The following is a 25,337-nucleotide window of genomic DNA, read 5'->3' as shown; positions in this document are numbered from 1 at the left end:
TTTTCTAGGCCCAATTTATAAGAAAGAAAATCCATTTGCTTTTCTCCAGCACCACTGTGACCACGAACAACTGGAATAACCTCTTCACATGGCTGCCTGCTTCCTCTGGTCCCTGTACAATACATTCCTCACACAGCCTCTACAGTGATCGTCAAAACGTAAATCACATCATATCACTCCTTTCCTTAAAACCCTCCAATGACTTCCCATTTCAAATTCTCACAGGTCTCATCCCTTAATCAGTCTCCCTTCACCATGATCCAGCCAAAGCTGGTACCATTTCAGGTTGTTCGCATTTGCATGTGTGTTTCTCTGCCTTGAATGCTCTTGCACTTGCACAAGATTTTCATGACTGGTTCTTTCCTGCCACTCATGTCTCAGCTCAAATGCCAAGTCCTCAGTATGGATTTCCTCTATGTACTCACCCATAGATATTTGTTTAAGCAAAGTTGGCAAAGTGTATGGGAATTACACTGGGGGCTTTGTCTAACACCTTACTATTTCTATGATGGTAACACATTGGGGGCTTGCTAGATATGCAGAATTGTAGGCCCCGGCCTACACCTATGGAATTAGTATATTTTAATAAGTTCCCTAGATGAACTCTATAGAATTAAAGCTTAAAGCACCGGTCTAACATGTAATGGCTAATAGATTCCTTCTTTTTCTCTTAGTGATCATTAAAGAATAACCCAGTTGACAAAGAGTCTTAGCAATAGTGCTATATATTATATCCAGGTACATGGATTCTACTGAATGCTGACTAGTTTGAATACAGCACGTTATTTTTACGCTCATTTGCAGAAATATTTCCCAAATACTTGATTTAATACTTTTCCTTTTGAATGTATATTGGTCTATTGGGAATATAATTAGATTCATTTTTCAGGATTGTGTTACTTAAGCAGGTTAAGAATTTTTAGTTTCCTCTGTAATACTAAGTCCCAAGTCTTAAGATGGGCAACTTTAAAGCATTCCATCACGGTTTTAGCAAAAACACAAAATTTTGAGGAATAATCATGCCATAGTCATCATAATTGTTTAAATTCCTAGCTCATGTTGTTAATGCACAAAATCCTACAAGACGCTAAACTGCAGACAAAATTGCCTAAGAGCAATTTTAAGTGAAGTCTTTTAATGAGGGACACTGCAACACAACTTTAAATAAACTCATAAAACCCTGAAGTGCAATAAATGCTTTTTATTGTATGCTCATTTCAATGAGTAACATTTAGAAATAATAATCCCACATAACAGTGACAATCTTATTTTACAGCGTGTACATCATTTACAATCACATGACACACAATTTTAGATTTCCAAATTTAATATTCTGAAGTTAAGAAAGATAAAAAATTTATTCTCAAGGAACTGATTCCTATCTGGTGCAAAAACAGAAAGGTGAACATTATTTAAAACACAAAGCCACAATATAGCATGAAGTAAAATTACATTTTAGTTATGTTTAACAGCTGAGTGTAAACATGAAGCAACTAAAACTTAAAAATACACATCATATGCATTACATTTATGAACAGGATTTTCATTAAATTTCCCTAAACCTGCTTTTTATTTTAAGCGCCATGTTGATTTGCAGCATGCTAACATGAAGCATTGTTAAAGGGATGCATATTTTAAATTTATACACTGTAAACTGAATATCCACCTCCAAGCTCTATTGGCAGCATAGTGTTTTGTTAAATACCGCATAAATACTGCCTCATATTGAAAATTCATGTTAATAATATGGTATATAGATTTTAAAAATCAAAATTTTCAATAATGGCATAAAATTGCACCTTTAAACATTAGAGCAAGTAAGACTAGAACAATCATACTTTCTATGACTGTCCTAAAAAAACCTCTAAACATAATATTTAAGAAAACTGTGTTCTCTCAATTTAATCTTTAGATCATTAAGAAATATAGTGCTAACTTTGCAACATTACTGTTGCATCCATTTTAGAAAGCCACATTTGACTCAAATATACTTCTGTCATATATGCCACACTGAACAACAATCAATTTGAACATCAGAAAAAGGGGAACTTTAATCTTTAGACTTCAGTACAGAATGCTATAATTTAAACATCCTATCCTGTGTTAAAATCTTAGCAGCTCTGAAATTCTTTTAAATAGTATTGAATTAATCTAACCTGTTTTCCAGTGAAATTTCTTTTGATGAATACACAAAACTTTTGCCACTTCTGGAATTCAATTTCCAGGTACCATATAAAGGCTCAATGACTAAGTGACTAATGGATGACTGCATTTTATTTCCCCACTCCATTTCTAAAACGGCATAAAAGTGACGCTTGCGATAGCAAAGCATTGCTAAACTCCTCAATTAGATATGATCTTTTCAGAAACATCTGTCTCTAGTATGATCAGCCAAATAAAGTGGTTGTCTTTGCTCTTCCCCCCTGTAGCTGAATTATGCTTATAATACTATTAAATAGACAATAAGGTTTTCTGCAACCATTCTATGGTGCTCCTTAAATTCTTTAATTTCAAAGGGCTATGAGATCCCCTCTCAATTCAAATATCTTAAGATCTTTAGTAAAAAGAATGTAAATTTATTATTTAATATCAAGCTTTGTAACCAGGTGAAACAGTTCATGAAATTATCTTTCCATGTAGCATGTCATATTTTCTAAATAGCTTCTTTCTTTATATTGATCTTATTACATAAGAGCCTCCTTGTGGTGCCTCATAATATGCTGATTTTTTTCTGATGGTCTTCGGAATCCCTTCTTGCAGAATTCACACCTGTGTGGATAGTCTTTTGTATGTATTGATATCACATGTCGTTTAAAGCCAGATGCATCTGTAGTGCTGTATTCACAATACTCACATTGGTAAATCTTCCTTCCAGTGTGAGTCTTCATATGCTTTTTGAGCTCATTTTGTTGTCTGAACCCTCTTTTGCACCTTTTACACTTCAGTGACTGATCCTTAGTATGAACTGAAAGGATATGACCACTAAGAATAAATGGATCTGATGTTTTAAAGTCACAGTGCCTACACTGATGAATCTTCCTACCCTTATGGATATCACTATGCTTTTTGAGCTCAGAAGGACGATGGAAACCTTTATCACAGACCTCACATTTGTGAGGAAAATCCTTAGTGTGGACAGATATGATGTGCCGCTTAAGGTCACTTGAGTTGGTGCTCTTATGGTCACAATGAGGACACTGGTGTGTCTTATGTCCTTGAAACAAATCCAGATGGCGTTGAAGTTCCCTCTCATCACCAAATGCTTGGGGACAATGCTCACATTTATATGGCAAATTGTTACCATGCTTAGACTTAATGTGAGTTTTCAAATTTGATTGATCTGCACACCTGAAGACACAATACTGACATTGATATGGCTTCTCACCAGTATGGGTTCTCATATGCTTCTTGAGTTCAGAAGGATGTCGAAAGCCCTTCCCACACTCAACACAAACATGAGGAAAATTCTTGCTGTGAACAGCCAGTAAATGTCGGTTTAACAGTCCTTGTTCTGCAGTTTCATAGTCGCAGTATTTGCACTTGTGCATCTTCGGCTCCTTGTCTCTTAATATAAGTTTATTTGAACTCAATGGACTAGCCTCTCTGTATCTTCGTGTGTATTCCGTAAATTCATGGGTTTTGTCAACTTTGTTTATAAGCTTATGGCTTTCTAAGTGGTTATGGAAACTCACTTTCTTGTTAGTTGTAAAGTCACAATCTGTACACTGATATTTTTTTCTCATCAAATGATCAGGATGATTCTTCATGTGTCTTTTCAAGAATCCCCTGGATTTAAACTTTTTCGTGCAAATATGGCAAGGGTATACTGTCAGGGGCTGTCCATCAGGACCTATTATAACAGCTAGATTAAAAACAACAACAACAACAACAAAACAAAACAGGGAAGTTGTGAAATTTGGCCAGACTGTTTTAAACAGTTTTACCACAAAGGCGGCAAAATTAGCTGACATTCACAATGTGAGAACTGTACTAGTAGAATAAGATCCCGTAAGATAAAATGCACATTGAAAGCAATTTATAATAAAGTAGCTCACTAAAAAGTAATGAGCAGCACTCTACTATAGACTATTCACCTGCCAAAATGCTATATATCACATGCACTTTGTAAACTAGAAATAGGCACCCTTTATTGTTAAACCAACCTGAAAATTCTCTTTAAAAACATCATTTGAGTAAAAAGCAAACAAGCACAGTTTTATTAAGTACCAGTAGAACATTTAAAAAACCCCAACTATTTAGATCAAACACAAGTAGGTACATGGGAGTAGGACTAACTACACTACAAACAACTGGCATATTCTTGGGTTACAAAAAATACTACTGCATTTCAAGTAATTATAATATTCATCGAGTAATGTATTAGTATTTTACCTGTTTGCCACTGCCTCATTTCTCCCCTTCTCCTCTTCTTAGCTTTTTGTTTAAGTACTTTATTTGTATTAATGCTATCACAAATTTGAAGGTATTGTGCTGCTGTACTACTTCTGTTTTCTAATGTTGAGTCCAAAGTATTTCCTGGAAAAAAAAATCGATACACTATTAAACTGCATATATTTACACTTTTTTGGTTTTAGTTAGACAAATTAGAGAAGACATGGCATTCAGTTGCCATTGCAGTACTAAATTTCACAAAGTACACCCATCTTCTCCTTCTCTGTCTTTTATACTCTTACACACACATGTGTATATGCAAATACTTTAAATACGATACCATGTGGAAGTAACTTTAAAATATCCCAATTTATTCATCCTAAAGGAACAAACTGATAAGGTGAATGAAACATAAGAAACTGAATTTTATGACCCTAAACAAAATCTTGACATCAGATCAATTTCTCATTGACGAAGGCTGATGAAATTAAAGAGATTTAGCAAAGAAATTTACACATGTCAGTTATCCAATACAATCATGGTAACTGTAATATATGACAAACAACAGATTTCTTGTATTTATGCTTTAGAATAGTTTACTTAATGTTAAAAGTATTAAGATTGATTTTTTTAAGTGTTAAGATAAAAGTGGCAGGCAATCTACTGCAATTTCAGTGGGATCAGTGTATATGGAATAAAGTACTTAATAAAATCTCAGTTCTCACAATCTCTTGTGTTATGCAATTTAGTTTAAAAATGTAGCCCTAAGAAACTGTTTAGCTTAAATGCTGTGATATATATGCCTCTCATTAATTCCCCTGAAATCTACAGTTAGAGAGTCAAATACCTCCTAAAGATAGAAACAAAATAGACACTTAATCATTAGAAAAAGTCTCTTGTGTAAGAAGATAAAAAGAACTATCAACCATGGAATAAATAACACTATATGAAGTGTATCAAAACTAAAAAAGAAAAATTTACGCTGACACATGAGCTTTATGTAACAGCTATATAAATCTACTGGTTGCCATAGAAATTAAAAAAATAGTTCCAACCCAAGGAAGACATTAACAAGTGGTTGATATCATGGGCAACTTTTACTTTCATGTCAGAGTAATTTCTATTTTATAATTTTTTCCATAGTAACTTTTTTATGGCCCATGTAGTAAGTGGCCTGATATTTGTATCTTGAGGTAAATCTATTTTTTTAATTTTAATTTTTTTATTTTTTGGCCATGCCATGTGGCATATGGGATCTTAGTTCCCCAACCAGGGATCAAACCCATGCCCCCCGGAAGTGGAAGGGCAGAGTCTTAACCACTGAACCACCAGGGAAATCGTGAGGTAAATCTAAAATGAACTGCATTCACAGAATAACACACGCTATGTCTCTATATAAATTAATCAATTCCCCAAAGAGGTAAACTCTTCTAACTAACTAGATATGACCAGGCAAGTAAGAGTCTAACAAATGGGTCTGTACACACAAACTAATAACTCTGTATCTACCAAGCAGTACACAAAACCAGCTACCTAACTTACATCTCACATATAATGCTCTCTCACCTGATGACTGACAATCTTCATACCTTCGAGAAACTCTTCTTTCATCTCCTTAAAAAAAAAAAGGCTAATTAAAAACTGATAGACTGAGTATAATGATTACTAGTAGATCACATCTTAATCTACAAAATCTTACTTTGATCACCGTTCCTTGGATTAAACTTTTTTGTTGTTGAGTTCTTCCACTCCCATAGATTAGATAATATCACACACTGAAAATAAGGGCTGCTGTCAGCATCCTTCGAACTACTAACATCTAGGAAAACCTTACTTTTCAAATAAAACCTGGGTAGATATTTCTGCAGAATACCCTCAAAATTGAAGATGCTCAATAAATGACTGTTGAATGAATGAACCTTTGGAAAAACCAAGTAAAGATAAATTAATGCATTTGAACAACAAAATTTTTCAAAGTAAAGAGTATACCTGGACCATCTTGTAAATTAAGTAAGAATGAGATAAAATAGAAAAGGAAAAAATAACGATAAATTTACCTTTCATTACGTACTTCCTAGAAGAGCACACTTGGATTTCTGTTCCTTTTCAAAACCCCAATATCTTATTATTTGTGGTGTTAAAACATAAAATAAGTTTTTCCAAAAGGGGAAGGATCAATTTTCAAAGGATATTCCTATTTTAGAAAAATAAAACTTTTTATGGCACTCACTTATACATGTAGGATTTAAAATAAATCCTACTGAAAAACAAAATGCATTAAGCAAGGTTCATTGTAAATAACACAAGATATGTGGTACAAAAATTATGTAAGTAACTAGAGATGAATCAGTCCACAGCAAAACATTTTATAGTATTAGCCAACTCATGGGGGCATTAGCACAGCATATTTAATGACCTAAAGGCTGATCAAATAGATATGTTATGTACTTATCAGGTGAAAAAATGCCAGTGTCCTACCATATGTCGCAGCCCAGACAACAGGGACAATTGTTTTATTAACATCAGAGTCCTCAAGCTGAGTCTCAGGGAGAGAAGTTCCTTCCTCTTCCCCTACAATGACTTCCATGTAAACTTCATCTGCTATTTCAGCGCAACCTAAATTTTAGAAATAATTGCTTGTTTATAACCCCAAGTATTTAATAAATGGGTAAAAATTTCCAAACGATTATCTTTCAACTTTCAAGATTTCAATTTGGTTAATTTAAAAATTACATTAGGCACTTCGCAGGCTGGTGCCACTAGGAGACAGTAATTTATCAAAGTTCTTATCCTCCTCTTAAAACCTAGTCCTACGAAAATGACTTCTAGATTATATAAAACGTGCGCTTGAAATATATTGACTGATTTCACAGTCCATTGGGCATTAGGAATTTATAAGAAGAGCTGTATTCCATAATTCTGCCTGACAGTTCTTCAGAACTCAGAAGGCATTTCCCATAGAATCAGTACTAGAAAGTGGCCCATGCTATCCCACATGTAAATTAAATGCAGTACTGTACATGCAGTGAAAAATTGTCAAAAATACTAGTAATTGAAAAAGAATTAAAAATGAAAGTAAAACCATAATATATGGTTATAATATAAAATGCTGGTGGCTCAAGGCTATGTGGACACCCATTAAGAGGCAGGATTTTCAGAGACCCTACTGAAGACAAAAGCGTTAAGTGAGACATTTAAAAAAACATAGTATTAGTGTAAAAGAATTTAAACCTAGAAGGTCAGTAAGTATATTTTATGTGAAATAATCCATTTGGATTTAAAGTGTTAAGTAGAAAATTGGCTTGAATTTACGCTTTTCCTTTGATTCACATACTGGGATTTTCTACTAAATTTTTTTTTCTTTTTTTGGCCACGCCACGAGGTGCGGCATGCGGAACTTCCCCAACCAGGGCTCAAACCCATGCCACCTGCAGTGGACGCATGGAGTCTTAACCACTGGACCACTAGGGAAGTCCCTACTCACTACTGAAAAATGTGGAAAAAATGTGGGAAAAAAGTAGACCTTTTCTCCTAGGTTTCCCTTCTTTCAATTAACCAGAAGGAAACATTGGTCTAAGTTTTGCACATCCTTATGGAATTCTGGCATCAGCTAACCTAACCTTCAGTCTCCTGACCAATGAGTAAAACAGAAAAGAAAGAATCTAGAGACCAAATAGAAATTAATTCTTTTTCTCTCTAACCAAATCCTCTAGACTCATTTGTTTTGACATTTTCAGCTGTGGTATATTATTCATGTTTGTTTGGGATTGGAATTCAGCTCCCTATGACTTCTAGGAGAGGAAATTTGAGGAGTGGGGATCATAGTGCAGTATAGGTAAAGCTAACTATTATCAAGGTAATGCACTGAAGTGGAGGCTCTTGCTCTTCTAGGGCAAAACAAAGTAGTTTTTGTCTCAGCATGGCAAGAAGACAGAAAAAGCCTTAAGGAAGGGCTGCATTCCTACACTGAGGTGAGGAGAAAGTAGGAAGAAAGTAAAACATCTTCATAAGGAAATGTGTACCATGGCAGGAAAGGAAATGTGAGGAGCTTTTTACTCCCTGTGGTACTCAGCCGCAAGAAACCTTAAAGAGCAACTACTTGGAGACCATCAACGGCATAATAAGTAAAAATCCTGGTGGCTTGACTTGGAAGAATACTTACTCAGCTAATCTCTCAGTGGCAGAAGGAAAACAAACAGCTAGCCCTTCTACTGCTAAATTCAGAGAGAGGTCAACAGTGCTCACTGCCATGTACAAAGATCACTGACAGCAGAGTTAGGCAGACATGAGTTCAAATCCTATCTTCCTCATTTAATACTGGAATGGCCTTGGACAACTGCTTAATTTCCCTGAGCACTTTCTCATTCCATAAAACAGGGCTAATACCACCTACCTCAGAGATGAATTATGAGAATTAAATGAGATAATACATATGCAACATATTCAATAACACACACAAAGTAGATCCTCAGTAATTCCCTACATATTTGTGGGCTATCCTAAAGTCAGGAACCATATTTAGCTGATCTCTGTATCCCTAGTATCTCAGACACAGTATTTTATGTTTTCTCATTTGAACAATACATGCATACACGGATAGTCAAAAGGACCCTTTTCCTTTAAATTAATTATAGCGAAGGGTCAGACTTATTTTATTGAACTTTGTTCCTATGTAGTGCTTGAATATGAGATTTTTTTTTTAAGAATGCATGATGACTACTGATAAGTCACTACAGTGCCTTTTTTCCTTACTGATATCATCTTCTTCTTGAGAAGAATCTTTAACTGCCATGTAAACCATCTTCTCCCGCTGCATTCGGCTCTGGTCAAGCACTCCAGCTACAGAATGCCCATTGGTGTACTCACTCTCTGTGACAATTTCCGTTCCACCTTAAAAGTTAAAACATGTATCAAAATCAGTAAGTATCATGGAATAATTCCCTAAATTAATAAGAAGGATACATAAAAATATTTTCCTTCAGAAAAATATTCCCCCTCAAATATTCAAACATAAATTTCTAAGTGTCAAGAGAATTTTCTTATAAATTGCACTTTAAATTTTCAGTCATCACTAAGAAATAACAACAAATGTTAACACTTACATTACACTTGTATATGCCAAGCACTATTTAAGTCTTTTACATGTATTTACCCATTTAATCCTCACAATAGCATTATAAGGTAGTTACTACCATTATGGCCATTTTATGGATGAGGAAACTGAGGCAGAAGAAGGTTAAGTAATTCACCAAAGACCACTCAGCTGAATGGAAGAACTAGGATTAAAATCCAAAGCACCCTGCCTCTAGCCTGCCCTTAAATACTCATAATTTCCTACTCTAAACCAAATCCCCTCCACTCATATGTTTTGAAATTTCAACTGGAATCTTCTACTCAAGTTTAAAAATATCTAAGATGACTTGTTCTCTATCCCTGATTTATATTTATATATAATTTTAAAATATTCCATCCCCAAAGAAACCTTTTATAAGAGTTGCACTTTGAAGGCAATATTAGAACTTAGTCTCCAGAAAAGAGAAGTTCTAATTCCTAACCATTATAGCAATAAATTAAATTATTTGTACCTATTTCAACGTCATCTTCAGCCTCAGCTTTAAATATATACACTTTTATTACTTCTGAACCAAATCCATCTTCTTTAACATCTTCTTGTGAACCATCACTGCTGATTTTTAATGGTGCGTTCCCCATATGCTCTAATTTTTCCCCAACATCATCCACTGTAAAATATAAACGGGAAACTGTTTCAGTCAAAAAGTACCACTGACATTTAGTCGGTGTTAAGTATTAGTGCAATGTGAAATAATGTGTTAACCACCTACTCACTATATTCAATTAATGACCTATTATGCAACCATTAAGAGTGGTATATTTCATGAAAAAATGTATACAAGACAGATATACTACATGATCATAATTATATAAAAGACATAATCACAGATTTCAATTTATGTATATGAAATACTCTTAACCATACAGCTTTAATTAAAGTGGTTTGGGAAAAGATTAAATAATCTTCCATTACATTCAACATTTTAAGCTAAATCCTAACACCAAAGTTAATAACAAAAATTAGAACATAAAATATATAGTACTCATGAAATAAGCTGACATAAACAATTCCCAAATTAAATAGCAGTATATCTAAAACCAATTAACATATGAAATCTAGTATTTAAAAAAAGAGAAAATAGAAAACACCTGAATTATTTCATAAAAAGGGCTTTTCAGAAATCATGAAAATAAAATCTTAGTAGATATTTTTAATTCTTGTTGAGTCAATGGAAGGCTACTTCAAATCAGAAATTTTGTATACTTCCAGGTTTACCGTTGTATGATTTGCTTCAAATCATATATAAAATAAAGCAACAATATTACTTACATTTTAAGTATACTTAAAAATTTGATTCTTTAAGAATAGCATTTAGTTTCAAGTGAATACTGTGCATAAACTATGCAATGAATACATTATATTCATAAAGTTTGCTCTTTGGACATAAATATTAAACAATATACTCCCCCAAAGATTATATGCCTACCATTTTTTATTTCAATGCTTGTCCTGTCCCCATAAAAACTGAAATGTAACCTAAACTGAAAATCTGCTCCTCCCTACTATATGTATCATAGTATCATATATGAAACAAAATCATGAAGCCTTGACTATATCTAAACAATTCCAGAGCTACTGAAAACAGAATAAAGTGACATTAAAACGTTTTTAACTCAGTACTCTTAAAATATGAATTTCAGTAAGATCTAAAGTCTAGATTTTCTCTACCTCAGTTTCAAATTTGATACATGCAAATTCAAAAATATTCCTTTGGCCTTTCAAAATGGTGAAAACACCAGAATTTCAGAAATTCTTCTTACAATGTAAAACTACTTTAACTTTGTGGTTAAATATAAATGATTCCACATTATTTAAGAGTTCAAATAGTTTATTGTCTATGAAAGAGAGTACCTAAATGATCAAAATAAACAGAAAAAAATATTTTCATTCCATCATAAACCCTAATTCTGTTAGTACTTTTTTGGCAAATATTTTTTTCACAATGGGACAGATTAAAATGAAAGAAAAAAGGATGAGGAAGAATCTGATATTACTGGTTTTTAACAGCCTCTCTTTTAAAATACATTGAATAAAACAATGAGATCATTAAAAAAATTAAGAGGCAAGTTAAGTCTTCAGAAAAAAGTACTTTCTCATTCTTGGAAATAAAGACGTAGGATATAAAACACTCAAAAAGTGTCCAAAATATGAATTTCTTAGGTTGGACTAACAGTAAATTAATGAAAAAAATACTCTCATCTGATAAATACTACTTTATTACACTTCAATGGTTAAAAGTAATCAGAGTTCCTCCTGGGATAAACTGAATTAAAACTGTAATTCACAAAACTAAAGCTCATGAAATGAAATAGACATTTGTTTGGTCATTTCTCAAAAGTTTTGTACCATAATTTTTGCTTTAAGTATTGAAATTACTGGTGCTATTCTGATTCCATTTATACCTTTCCTCGAGGTACACAGTTTAATGTATCCATTATTTTCTACTTAATTAGATTCCTCAGAATGAACAATTTTGAAATGTATTGAGTAATTAAACTTGTTCTGTATTTTAAGTTCATAGAAGATGATAAAGTTATTAAATATGTTAGTGTACAGTTTTAAGAGATAAACCATCAACTTCACCAAGATTTATTCTATATCCTTTGTTATAGAAAGTACAAAGTTAACAAAGATTTAACAGGCAATCAACAGATTTTAGAAATAGATCCTCAAAGACTCTTCTTTACACAGATAATAGTCAAAATACCCAAAATTCAAGCTTAACCTTTTTGTTATAAGGCTTACAACATTCAAGTCCCACGGTGTTGTTTCCCAACCCACATGACATCCCAGCCAGTGATAAGTGGGTAATAGTATATAAAACGCAGAATTCTACTGGTGCTAAATATAATATTAAAACAGTAAGGTGCGGGGGGTGGGATGAATTGGGAGATTGGGATTGACATATATACACTACTATGTATAAAATAGATAAATAATGAGAACCTACTGTATAGCACAGGGAACTCTACTCAGTGCTCTGTGGTGATCTAAATGGGAAGGAAATCTAAAACAGAGGGGATATAGGTATACGTATAACTGATTCACTCTACTGTACAGCAGAAACTAACACAACATTGTAAAGCAACTATACTCCAATAAAAATTAAAAAAAAAACAGTAAGGTGCATTATTTGCCAACCCTACAAAGTTTGCTATCGTTCAATATTCTTCTATAGCCCATTGGTACAATTTGATTAAAATTTCATTTTAGCAAAATGTACAGTATAATATTTCTTTTAAAAACTAAGTAGGCTTTTTACTGTACCCCTTTCATGTTACATCTACCAAAATTATATGGTGAATATGACATCAGTATAGACTACAGCTGACCCTTGAACAATGCAGGGCTTAGGGGCACTGACTCTCCACATAGTCGAAAATCCATGTATACCTTTACAGTTGCCCCTCCGTATCCATAGTTCCGCATCTGCAGACTCAATTAACCTCAGATTATGTAACACTGTAGTATATATTTATTGAAAAATATCTTTGTATTAGTGGACCCACACAGTTCAAACCTGTGTTGTTCAAGGGTCAACTCTGTATTGATGTACCACAGGGATGGGGTGAGGCAATGTGTAATGGATCCATATTATGCAATGATGAAACAAACAAAAATTAGTAATATTTAAATTACAAAGGTATTCCATTCCCAGCTGTATATATCCAAGACATCTGAAAACCTATGTGCACAAAAACTTGTACATGAATGTTCAGAGCAGCATTATTCATAACAGCCAAAAAGTGGAAACAACCTAAATGTCCATCGACTGATGAACTGATAAATAAACTGTATATCCATATAATGAAATATTACTCATTAATAAAAAGGAATGAAGGACTGATGCATGCTACAACATGGATGATCCTTGAAAGCATTATACTAAGAGAAAGAAGCCAGACACAAAAGGCCATATATTATATGATTCCATTTACATGAAATGTTGAGAACCGGCAAATTATAGAGAAAGAATTTGGATTAGTGGTTGCCTGAGGGGTGAATGGAGCGGCAGGGGTGATTGCTCAAGGGTATGGGGGTTTCTTTTGGGGGGAAGAAAAATTCTAGAATTGATTATGGTGATGGTGATACAATTCTGTGAATATATGAAAAACCACTGAATTGCACACCTTTAATGAGTGAATTGTATGGCATGTGAATTATATCTCAATAAAGCTATTATACTAAAAAAAAAATACAAAGGTGTTAACTTTTCTCTTTTACCCCTGAAATTGGTGAGGTTTCATGACCGCTCCCATAATGACCCTACCAATATGTTTTGCTTTATACAAAATTATTTTCCTGGAAGAAATAAAAACTGATTTTATAGGTAAAAAAAATAATTTGAATGCATTATATTGGTTCATTATTTAAAGGAACCTCCCTTCTCCGGTGAAGCTTTTCATAAAGCAAATCATCACCCAGGAATGTTTTGAGGGTGTTAGGTATTTTTAAAGAAAAGCACACCTGGGATAACTTTAGACAGATACAGTTATCCTATATTAATTTCCAAGTTACTTAGCACAAGTGGGACAGCCTAACCAACTGCTAAGATAAAGAAATTGTGACATTTGGTCTGAAAGTGGAAAAATCTCAGATGCACCTCAGAGACTGAGAGAAGACAAACTCAGCTGCTGATAAGATTTCCTTACAGGAATAGTTAGGGATTTAGGAATAAGATAACAGTCTGTTTTAAGTCTTCAATTTTATCCCTTGAGTAGTTTGAAGATATCTTGGGAAAAAAACAGAGGGCTTTTAAAATTACCATTGAGATATTTCAAGGCAATTTATTCTCTAACTCCTGAAAGATTCAATGGTCAACAGAAACCAAGAGGTAAAAAAATGAATTAAAGATTAAGTGATGAAGAAAAAAAGGGAAAAACTAAATAAAATAAAATAAATGAAAATGGTTAAAAAGAGTAACTAGTCTCAATTTGAATATTCTAACCATTATAAAAAGTTAGGGATCTGGGTGGCAAGAGAATGAATGATATAAAAAATATTTAATTTTTGTATATTCTATTTTCTAAAATAAAAAATTATTTAAGTTTTAAAGGGATTTTTTAAATAAAGGAATGCCTTCAAATTTTATAAAGAATAGACCCACTTCTTCCTCAAGCTCCATCAATAACTTATCGTGAGATTTTTATTATTGTTGCTGTTCAGGCAAACTTACCACTTAAAATGAGAATAAGATATTTCTATCTTCCTCATTCAGATAGAATGTCTTAAGGACATCGTAAAGCAGTCTGAAATAAATATGTTTAAAGTACTTTTGCATGGACTATACAGACACATATATAGGCAACAGAAAACAAACACAGGCAGAACTGTAGAACACAATCTGAGTTGATTATTTACTTTTCAAGTATTTAATTCAAAAAACTAATCACACATTTCTTAACATACTATGCTTAAACTCCTAAGCAAAACTGAACTGACATCTCCAGTACCTGTCATATTAAAAAGAAGGCAGTGGTTGCATGAAATAAACTTCCCATTTTGAAATATATATATTTACCATTAAAATATTGTGTCACTTAATGTTCTTTTTGAACCTTCCAAATCTGTATTTTTGTTCTAAGATATTAATAAATTGCATTATTTTACTCCATTGTGGGTATAAATTTTCATAAATTAAAAACATGAACAAATTCAAAAAAGCATCTCAACAACACAGCTTTGAAAAAAATTATTTTTCAAAATGATCACCCCCATGACTTTTATTGAATAGATCCCCATCTTAGTACTTATGGACTTTAAGTTTCACTTACAAGATATCATTAAGTAGTCTTCAGAAGTGCTCTTGACATCATCATCATCATCATCATCATCATCATCATCATCTTCAGTTTTAATAGTAACTGTAGAACCAGGAACACCGCCAGCTGCTTGAATCACAGTTTCTGTATCTGAATTAGTTACAAGAACCTCCTCTGATACCACTGTGGGAGAGTCAACTCCTGAGACACAATCTTGGACCACATGTTCTAAGTGTCCATCAGGACCAGTAACAAGGTCAGCCACAAAAACCTGCTCAGGTACTCTAACAGTTTCTGTAATTAGCTCAGACGTCAAGATGTGATCACCGTCATCTTCCTCTAAATCTTCTTCAATAGCAACATCAGCCTCAAGTACGGCTTCAGGAACAATTACACCTTCTGTTACTACATCAGTCTCGGTGATGATATCAGGCCCATGGACAACTTCAGCTGCGAGGCCATGATCAAGAGTTATCCCATCATCTGTGACAACATCAGAAACTAATACAGCCTCAGGAACTGAAACAACAATATGGTCTCCATCGATATGCGCAGTACCAGCCATTCCAGCCACTACAATACAAACAATTATCCAAAAAAAGTAAAGTTATTTTATTAATTAAAAGTACTGTATGTATATATCAGATGACATAAAATAGTTTTTAAATATGAAACAGTCCTGGGCAAACCATCATTTTAAAGAACCACTGACAATTTAACTGTAATAAAAATCATCACCAACCAGGAACTGGGGTGGAGATGGGTGAAAACGATATTAGTAAAATCTAAATTAAGACCTTAAAAATAATGTACTTTATTTTCAAGTAAAAAAAAAAGCTACAATGAGATATCACTACACACCAATTAGAATAACTAAAATAAAAAACAATAACACCACAGGTTGGTGAGGATGCAGAGAAACTGGATCTCTCATACGTGACGGCAGCAGCCACTCTGGAAAATAATTTGCCCAGTTTCTTATAAAAACATGTGCTTACCAATACAACCTAACAACTGTACTCTGTGGCATTTCTCCCACAGATATTAAAATATGTTTACACAAAAAGCTGTACATAAATATCCATAACAGTGCATAGTAGCTATTATTCCTAGTAGCAAAAAACAAAACTACAACAACTCAAATGTCCTTTAGCAGGTAAATGGTTGGTTAAGCCAACTCTGGCACATCCTTACTATGCAATACTACTCAGCAATAAAGAAAGGGACAAAACTATTGATACATTCAACAACCTGAATCAACTGCTAGAAAATTATGCTGCGTGAAAAAAGTCAATTACCAAAGGTTACTGTACTGTATAATGTATAAATGGAATCATCTATATAACATTCTCAAAATTCTAAAACTATAGAGATGGAGAACAGATTAGCAGTTGCCAAGGGTTGGGGTGTGTGTGACTATTTTGGCATAGCATATATATGGAGATGGAGCCATTCTGTATCTTCATTGTGGTGGTGTCTACACAAATCTATATATGAAATAAAACTGCATAGAACTATATACACTCTCACACACACAAATGGTGAAAACTGAATGAGATATGTAGTCCCATTAACAATAATGTACCAATGTTAATTTCCTGCTTTTGATACTGTACTACAGTTATTATAAAGATGTCACCATTGGAGGAAGATGAGTAAAGGGTATACAGGACCCTATATACTATTTTTTCTACTTCCTGTGAGTCTAACATTTCAAAAAATTAAAATTAAAGTAAAAAAGGCACACAAACATAAAAGGTTGCTAATATGTTAAATTGAGTTAATAAAATATGACAAGCTTAATACATTAGAAAATACGTATTATAAACATAAAAGTCCCTGAACTTCTTTATCGTACAAGAATTACTATATTCAAAAATGGAAAGCATCCTTTAACATCTGATTTGAGGAGAAAAAGAATCAACTCATTTTAGGTAAAGATTTGGTTTATTTAAAAAACATACATACAAACTCTAAATTGCATTAAATTCTAAATTAGTAAATCTGCAGGAATAAAGTTTTAAATAACATTTTTCTTGAGCAGCATGGTAAACACTAACTCCTACCCCCCTTGTAAATACTGTAAGAGTGTAAAATTCCTTCATGAGTAATTCTGTTACATTCTCCCTGAGGTGGTATAGTAAACAAATTAACAGAGTGTGTGGGCCAGGTTACAACAAAATTACCTACATGAAATAATCCAGTACAAAGCCTTTTCTTCATAATGATCACTTTCTATACAGTAATACCTGAAAGAGTACCATTTGTTATACACTGTTCACTATTATTAACCAATTCATTATGGAAGTTTGTTAGCAAGTTAGGATGGAGACCAGTAAACACTACTAATACCCTAACATATCAAAAAATAAGGTGAGAAGGGAAAAGCTGCCTTTCAGGATTATCTTCCTTTCAACCCTTCTGTAGCCTTCTCACTATTCTCAAACTCTCACCTAAACCACCATATTACCCAAAAGGACACAGCCTCAACCTTGAAAATCTGGTAGACAAAGGGAGTACGTATAGAACAAGTACTTTCTATTCACTTGTTACTCCACTGGCCATTTTTGGAGACAGGGAGAAGGTGAGGGTTCAAATTTAGTATTCAACCAGACTGGAAATATGGTTTTTAGCAGGGAAAAATTAAATGTTAACCCTATAAAATTCACAGTATTGCAATTCTATGTATATGAACAATGAAATTAGTATTTTATAAAATCTTTTCATAAGTTAGACTTAAAATATGGGAAATCCCATTTATTTTAGAACATTGCTGGAGAGTAGTTTGGTTTCTGAGAGTAGACACTAGGGAAGGATGGAAGGATAGAATAATGCTAGTGCTGGCTTGGGTTCAGATTAACCTGTTTGGGAGGATTCTAAGAAGAAGGAATAAGTGTTTTTCAGTTTACCTAGTCTTTAACTCTAGCAGGAAATTACAGGTCAAAATAAATCAGATCTAAACCAAAAAAATCCAAACATCCTTGTTTGCCCTGAACTAAATAATTTAAGGATCTTAGACCAAGAATTAATGGGTTCCTCACAGGGTATTGGCAGATTACTCAGACCAAGATCCAAGATGTCTTTTTATTAAATTTTGCACTTTCCTCTTATCAACTCATCTGTTAGATTTCACTGACTTTCTAAACAAAGTCACTTATTTTAGCTATACTCTAGCTATATTTATTGAGTACTATGCACCAAGCAACCTAATACTTTTACATATATTATCTCATTTAAGCCTCAGAACTCTGTAATAAGGTGAGTGTTATTATCCCCATTTAAAATATGAACAAACTATGGTTTAGAGAGATTAAATAACCTTGCCCAGACAGGAATAATAAAGACGCAGACCTACTAGAGAATGGACTTGAGGATACGGGGAGGGGGAAGGGTAAGCTGGGACAAAGTGAGAGAGCGGCATGGAAATATATACACTATCAAACGTAAAATAGATAGCTAGTGGGAAGCAGCCGCATAGCACAGACAGGGAAATCAGCTCTGTGCTTTGTGACCACCTAGAGGGGTGGGATAGGGAGGGTGGGAGTGAGGGAGACGCAAGAGGGAAGAGATATGGAGGTATATGTATATGTATAACTGATTCACTTTGTTATAAAGCAGAAACTAACACACCATTGTAAAGCAATTATATTCCAATAAAGATGTTAATAAATAAATAAATAAATAAATAAATAACCTTGCCCAAGGTTCAAGCTGGGAACTGAACTCATTGTTTTACTCCAGACTGGCTTTTTTTTTAAACTTGCCTAAATAAGGAGAATAGAATTTACTTATTCTAGAGACTATTTTTTAAGGAATTTATAGGGCTAATCAAGTGAGTGACTAGTTTGAAAGAGAAAGAATAAGAAGACCTACCATAGAGTCACTTGTTTAAAATTTAAGGCATTTAGTAAGCAGCATTAAAGGGAATTAAAATTTATCTCACTAGGTAGCAAATTATAAATGATATGAAGAACTTTTAAAAAGTGTGAAATCAGTTAGATAACCAGATAACAGTAAGAAACAAGTCATTATTTCAAGCATTTCCCTTTTTACTAAAGTTATTTAATTTAAATGTGAATACCTGGAATTTCACCAGGACAGCATAAAATTTGGTATTTGTTGGGTCCATCTTGGGCCACCATCTAAGGTTTTCTGCTACTTAAGACCCAAAGCAATATGGACTCTTTTCAGCAATAAAAACTTAAACAGCAACTAAATTCAATGGCACAGATTCCAAGGGCAACTATTACACTGAGACATGCACAAGTTATTACATAAATCATACTACTGTAAAATTTAAACTCTAAAGTATCCTTCAAAAGAAACTGGTCCAATAAACTTCTCAATTAAATTAATAGTTCAGATTCTTTTTCTTTTTTTTACATCTTTATTGGAGTATAATTGCTTTACAATGGTGTGTTAGTTTCTGCTTTATAACAAAGTGAATCAGTTATACATATACATATGTTCCCATATCTCTTCCCTCTTGCGTCTCCCTCCCTCCCACTCTCCCTATCCCACCCCTCTAGGTGGTCACAAAGCCCTGTGCTATGTGGCTGCTTCCCACTAGCTATCTATTTTACGTTTGGTAGTGTATATATGTCCATGCCACTCTCTCACTTTGTCACAGCTTACCCTTCCCCCTCCCCATATCCTCAAATCCATTCTCTAGTAGGTCTGTGTCTTTATTCCTGTCTTACCCCTAGGTTCTTCATGACATTTTTTTTTCTTAGATTCCATATATATGTGTTAGCATACGGTATTTGTCTTTCTCTTTCTGACTTACTTCACTCTGTATGATAGACTCTAGGTCCATCCACCTCACTACAAATAAATCAATTTCGTTTCTTTTTATGGCTGAGTAATATTCCATTGTATATATGTGCCACATCCTCTTTATCCATTTATCCGATGATGGACACTTAGGTTGCTTCCATCTCCTGGCTATTGTAAATACAGCTGCAATGAACATTTTGGTACATGACTCTTTTTGAACTATGGTTTTCTCAGGGTATATGCCCAGCAGTGGGATTGCTGGGTCATATAGTAGTTCTATTTGTAGTTTTTTAAGGAACCTCCATACCGTTCTCCATAGTGGCTGTACTAATTCACATTCCCACCAGCAGTGCAAGAGTGTTCCCTTTTCTCCACACCCTCTCCAGCATTTATTGTTTCTAGATTCTTAATATAGTAGCCATTTCATATTAACCAAAAACCTTACAGAATTTAGAGATCCTGAGCCACACAATGTGTTTACTTGGCTAGGTCTACCTATGTATGCTAAACTCTTATGTTTCACAAGTACAATTAATTTATGGCATTGCAGATATCTAAGTTTTGATGTTAGCAAAAATTTAAAGAGAATGTATCTAATTTCTAATCAATTTTTAGAATTTGGAAAGCTTAGTATTAGATAAATAAGGGATTGATTAAACCTCAAGACATTGAGGAGGAACAGTGGAAAGAAAGGTAAGAGGAACACCAAGCAAATATTCACCAGCACCAATCAGACATTTTTTTCACTCTTTGAAACGAATCAAGTTTTACTTGCCAATGGGCAACTTCTTCAGGAGTGAGGGGGGTTCTGGCACTTTACCAGATACTACAGGGTAGGTAATATTTTGTATTAAATGTAGAAAATACTGCCTTTCTTCCATTTAAAAATATCTTACTTTTAAAAGGTAAAAAATTAAAGTTGAAATTTCAACCGAAACTTAATTTATCACACTGAATTTCAAGTGTTCCAGAATTTGAAAAACTATCTCTAGCAAAGAATTCACAAAATTATTTGTGAAATCTCTTATGCTTCAGCCTTTTGTCCTTCTTCTAGAGTTTATTCCTATACTTTTTTTTCACATAAAATCACTTCTAAGTCATCAATAATCAACACAACTCACTTCTGACTCTTTCAGCAGAATAAATCCATAATTCCTTTCTATTTCATGAACTACACAGTCATCTCGATTCCCACCATATTAAATCTTAATCTACGCATTGCACCTTTACCATCAGACAGAAAGGTCAAGGAATCAGAGAACTGGGGAGGACATTAAATGTTTTCTAGTCCAACCCCTTCATAAAAGTGAAATATGTAATTTGCCCATTTACACAGATAATTTAATAGGCCTGCCAAGACTAGAATCTAGTTCTTCTGGCTCTCATTACTGTGAGCTTTACAACAGAGGACAAAACAACATATTCAACCATATTATCTGAAAACAGTAGGAGCATTTTCTTAATTGAGTAAAGTATCACTTGTTGTAATCCCCCATTCCTAATTTCATCTTTAACAATTCCACAGTATCTCATGTTTCTGTTTACTTTTGGTCCCAATTTACCATTTACCTTTTTTACTCTCACTCTGATCTTTTCTTTAATTCTTACCACTCTATGCCCGCCTCTTACACTTCAGATACCTCTCTCTTCTATCATTCAGACTGAACCTGTCCAAATTCAGTTTCTTTGTTGACTGTCAAGCGAGTCTTATCATCTTCATCAAAATGACTACTGTTAAGAGGCTACTGAAAAACTCGGCCACAAAAGTAGGGAATTTTTTTTTCAAAAAAAAATAAAAAGGTAATGCTATTAGTAACAACTTTCTGAGGATATGGCATCAGAATATAATTAATCCCCTAGTGCAAGATATTCCTCTATCACTATATAAGCATCTAACTAACTTCTTTGAAATGACTGAAGTACTTCCTTTTTCAGCTTTATTAACAATGCAACTTAAAATGTATTTTATATTTTAATATTTCCTACACATGAGAACTGATGCAGGTATTTATGCAAACTGAGGTTTTCATTTCCAATGACATATTACCACTATATTCCAAGTTTCCTTACCTCAACCTTCCCACAAAATTATAAGAATGATTTTATCTAGACTACTGACACATCGCCTTACTTTAAGAAAATAAGCCCTACAAATGTATTTTCCTGGCAAAAGAACATTTTTTCATTGTCATTTCTCCCCTTCCCCAATACAGTTTTGATATTTAGTATGTTCTGACTTTTAAAAAAGAAAGAAAAAATATAACAAAGAAAATGCTTTACCAAAATCCTGCATAATCATGGTATGTGCCATTCTAGAGTCTGATGTGTGCAATCCAAGACTCCCACCACCTGAATCCATACTTAGCAAAGTTCATTCACAAATCTCTGTAAAAGAAACGGTTTTAAAAATAGTTTAAATACATTTAGGCCAAAGTCAGTTGCTTTGAGAAAATAATGCAATTGAAAATGTGCCTCTCAACCAGGTGTGCAAATCTCATTACAAAGGAAAACAAAACAAGCAAAAACCTTGATTAGATGCTTTATGTGACAACCAAAAATAAAAGAAGGGTCAAATGGAAGTAAACCAAAGATAATGGAGAATAAGCACAGTAAGGGTGATGAGCCATAGGGAAGTGAAAGAAGCAAGCAAAAGAACAAAACTGTAGCACTGAGGTTCCACTTAAAATGTTATTAAATAAGAAGAAAAAAGAGAACAAGATGACAACAGACAATAGTTGGGATATTTATACATTACTAGAGGACTCAGGTGTCTAGTATTAGTGAATTTCATCCAGTGGCTCTCATCCATTTCTTCCAGACCCAGCTCAGCTCTGCAGCGTAGTTCTGCAGATAAACATGTGTTTCACCTCTGGCTCCCGGGGTTCTACTTATAATGTAAAATGTTCTATCCCAGTTTCCCTGGAGTTCTTTGAGCCAGTAAGGACGTCTGGCCTTATTCTACTACATTCTCTTGTCTCACAGTTTTGAGGACTCATGAAACATGACTGCTTCCTAAATATAGTGGAGATAAGATCAATCACATACAAACATTTAGTAAATTGGTTCTTTCAGAATATCTTTTACTTGTAATTGTATGACTAATTTTTTTCATTAATGATTAATAAAGTCACACTAGCCTCATGCTAGTTTTGAAAGCAAGGGCTCAACCTATTTCATTTCAAATGACTTATCCTATATTTAAGATCACCAGATCGTATAGAACCTAAAGTCAGGTTCTGTAACTCAACGTATTTCTTACAACTACATGTATACTTCGCTTTCAAACATAAGATTCTAAGTAAATCAACCAAAAAGTCTGTCAATTTTATAAAACATTTCCTCATTTTTAGTTAGGAATGTTTAATAAATTGGGCTATACCACACAAAAGATGCGGTTGCATCATTAAGTTTTAGAAACTTTTAGAAAGCTGCCATGTAAGACAACTTAATCTATCCTTAAGTACCAGAGATCACTAAGATTTTTTCCCTTGTCTCAAAATTTGATAGGTGTAAAAGAGGCAGGAAAGTCTCACAGAGTAATCTTTATTAACATTTGAGTCATGTATATCAAAATCCTACAGCAGTAGGTTATTTTTCTGTATATTAAAATGATTCAAACAAAATTACTTCATGTGTGAGCAAAATTACAAATTTTTAGAAACTCTTAGCTATATTTCTCTATCTTTTTTCAAATACCACATTATTTTCTGCCTTCAAAATGAAGTCAAGAGGGGCCAAGAGAGTTCACAATAAACTACCTGGGGCTTCAGAGAGATAAATTAAAATGCCATAAGGACTTATTTTTAACATTTAAAACAGTGTACTATTCCAAATTTAATTAGAGTAATTGCTTTCTTTATCACATAACTAATAGAACAATTATAGATGTCTTTAAAATGTTTTAACACTTAATTTTGTTTAATTATTAAAGATAAAACATTAAGTAATTTGTTAATCACCTTAATATGAGTATCCTGAAGAAACTGTTGATTTTCTTACATATTGTAAAATAAAATCTGCAGCACTTTCTTTTTGTTATTTTTCCTTCTGAACTACATTACTTTCTTTGGAAAAACGTTCTTTTTACCTATTGTAAAAATACATTCACAATTAGATATTTTAAAACATTTTAAACCAAATCTCTTACACAACTTAAGAATTTTTCTTTACACTTTAATGTGCAGGGTGAGATTAGGAAGGGCTCATATGCTCAAAACTGCTAATCTAAAAAGCAACCGAAGGGATTGCAACAGAAACAACTACCTAAAACGACATAAGCAACGTTATTTCACTTAGAATTCGACCACCTGATTAAACCAAAATCTTCCCTAAAGCATATTTTAATAATCACTAGCAATACCTTATTTTGGAAAGTAAAAGAGAACCAACCAAGGGCAAGCGTTACCCTTGCCAAATTCATAGAGAAAAATCTGCACTAGTGCTCAATGAAGTGTAAAAATTTTAACACACAGTGCAACTATTACGGGAAGTATCACACTGCAAGAATACCAAACAAATAAATTGGAGCACCTTTTTCCCATATAGGAAGTTTCAATAAGATCAATAATGAATGAGGTATGAGAACAGCAGTGTGTTAAGGATTCAACAGCCAATAGATAGCTAGGCTTCTCAGTCTTCTCAAGAGTGTATCTCCCATCCTTATTGAATGGAGGTACCCACCAAGCACTCTTCAAGTAAACATCTTTCCATAAATATGTGCGGAGCAGAAATCACAAAACAAAAATCAAAACAAGACAACCCCACCCCCACATTTTACTCTCATTTGTCTCCTCGTCTCCTCTAAACATAGTTCACTCAGGACCTAGCTTCTCAATAATGTAAATAGGGTGAAGGACAGGAGAGAAATCCTAAGGCGGCAGAGCAAGAGAATGTGAAAGTAGTATTAGCAGAGATAGGAGACAAAGGAGCCCTGGCAAGTAGCAGTATTGCAGCTTTGGACGCAGCCCTCTTCCCGCAGAAGTCTCCCTTTCCCATGATCATGCCAAGTTTCAATCATTTTGAGCAGAATGCACACATGTGCCCTCCCATATATTACCCATCTGCCTGGATCTTCAACCAAACAAGAGAACCTTCGCAGTGGAAAGTCAAGAGAGCGAAGAAACAAGAATACCCTTACCCCTCCTCCCGCACTTGGTGCAGCGGTCGCCACCGCTGCTACCCACGCCGTGCTGCCCAACCCCTCATCCTCCTCCTGCTACCTCTGCCCCGCTACACGGGAGACGGCGGCTGGGAACCAAAATGGTGGTGTTTTA

At 33.9% G+C, this 25,337-nt stretch overlaps 1 protein-coding gene across 1 annotated transcript; it reads right to left on the bottom strand.

Annotated features, from left to right (window-relative positions):
* Nucleotides 1-1,183: 1,183 nt before the first annotated feature.
* On the bottom strand, nt 1,184-25,337 carry ZNF711 (zinc finger protein 711). The gene is made up of 10 exons (XM_029240592.1): nt 25,216-25,337; nt 24,024-24,151; nt 22,345-23,076; nt 15,301-15,861; nt 9,978-10,133; nt 9,145-9,282; nt 6,871-7,008; nt 5,959-6,006; nt 4,393-4,536; nt 1,184-3,862 (listed from the first exon to the last, which is right to left on the bottom strand). Exons 3-10 carry the CDS (start codon nt 22,421-22,423, stop codon nt 2,685-2,687), a joined length of 2,442 nt encoding a protein of 813 aa, XP_029096425.1. The 5' UTR covers nt 22,424-23,076; nt 24,024-24,151; nt 25,216-25,337; the 3' UTR covers nt 1,184-2,684.

This window comes from Monodon monoceros, unplaced genomic scaffold (genome assembly GCF_005190385.1).
Source record: "Monodon monoceros isolate NGI ecotype Baffin Bay Population unplaced genomic scaffold, NGI_Narwhal_1 Super_Scaffold_22, whole genome shotgun sequence".
Lineage (NCBI taxonomy): Eukaryota > Metazoa > Chordata > Mammalia > Artiodactyla > Monodontidae > Monodon > Monodon monoceros.
Note: the sequence above shows the minus strand (reverse complement) of the source record. Positions and strands in the feature narration are given on the sequence as shown.

Bases quoted from the DNA above. Each gene is read 5' to 3' on its own strand.
- ZNF711 (XM_029240592.1), bottom strand. From the start codon at position 22,423: ATGGATTCAGGTGGTGGGAGTCTTGGATTGCACACATCAGACTCTAGA. The intron at 15,862-22,344 runs GTAAAGCATTTT...TTTGTATTGTAG, and splicing joins CATGATTATGCAGGATTTTG to TGGCTGGAATGGCTGGTACT. The intron at 4,537-5,958 runs GTGAGAGAGCAT...TTTTTTTTCCAG, and splicing joins TGAAGATTGTCAGTCATCAG to GAAATACTTTGGACTCAACA.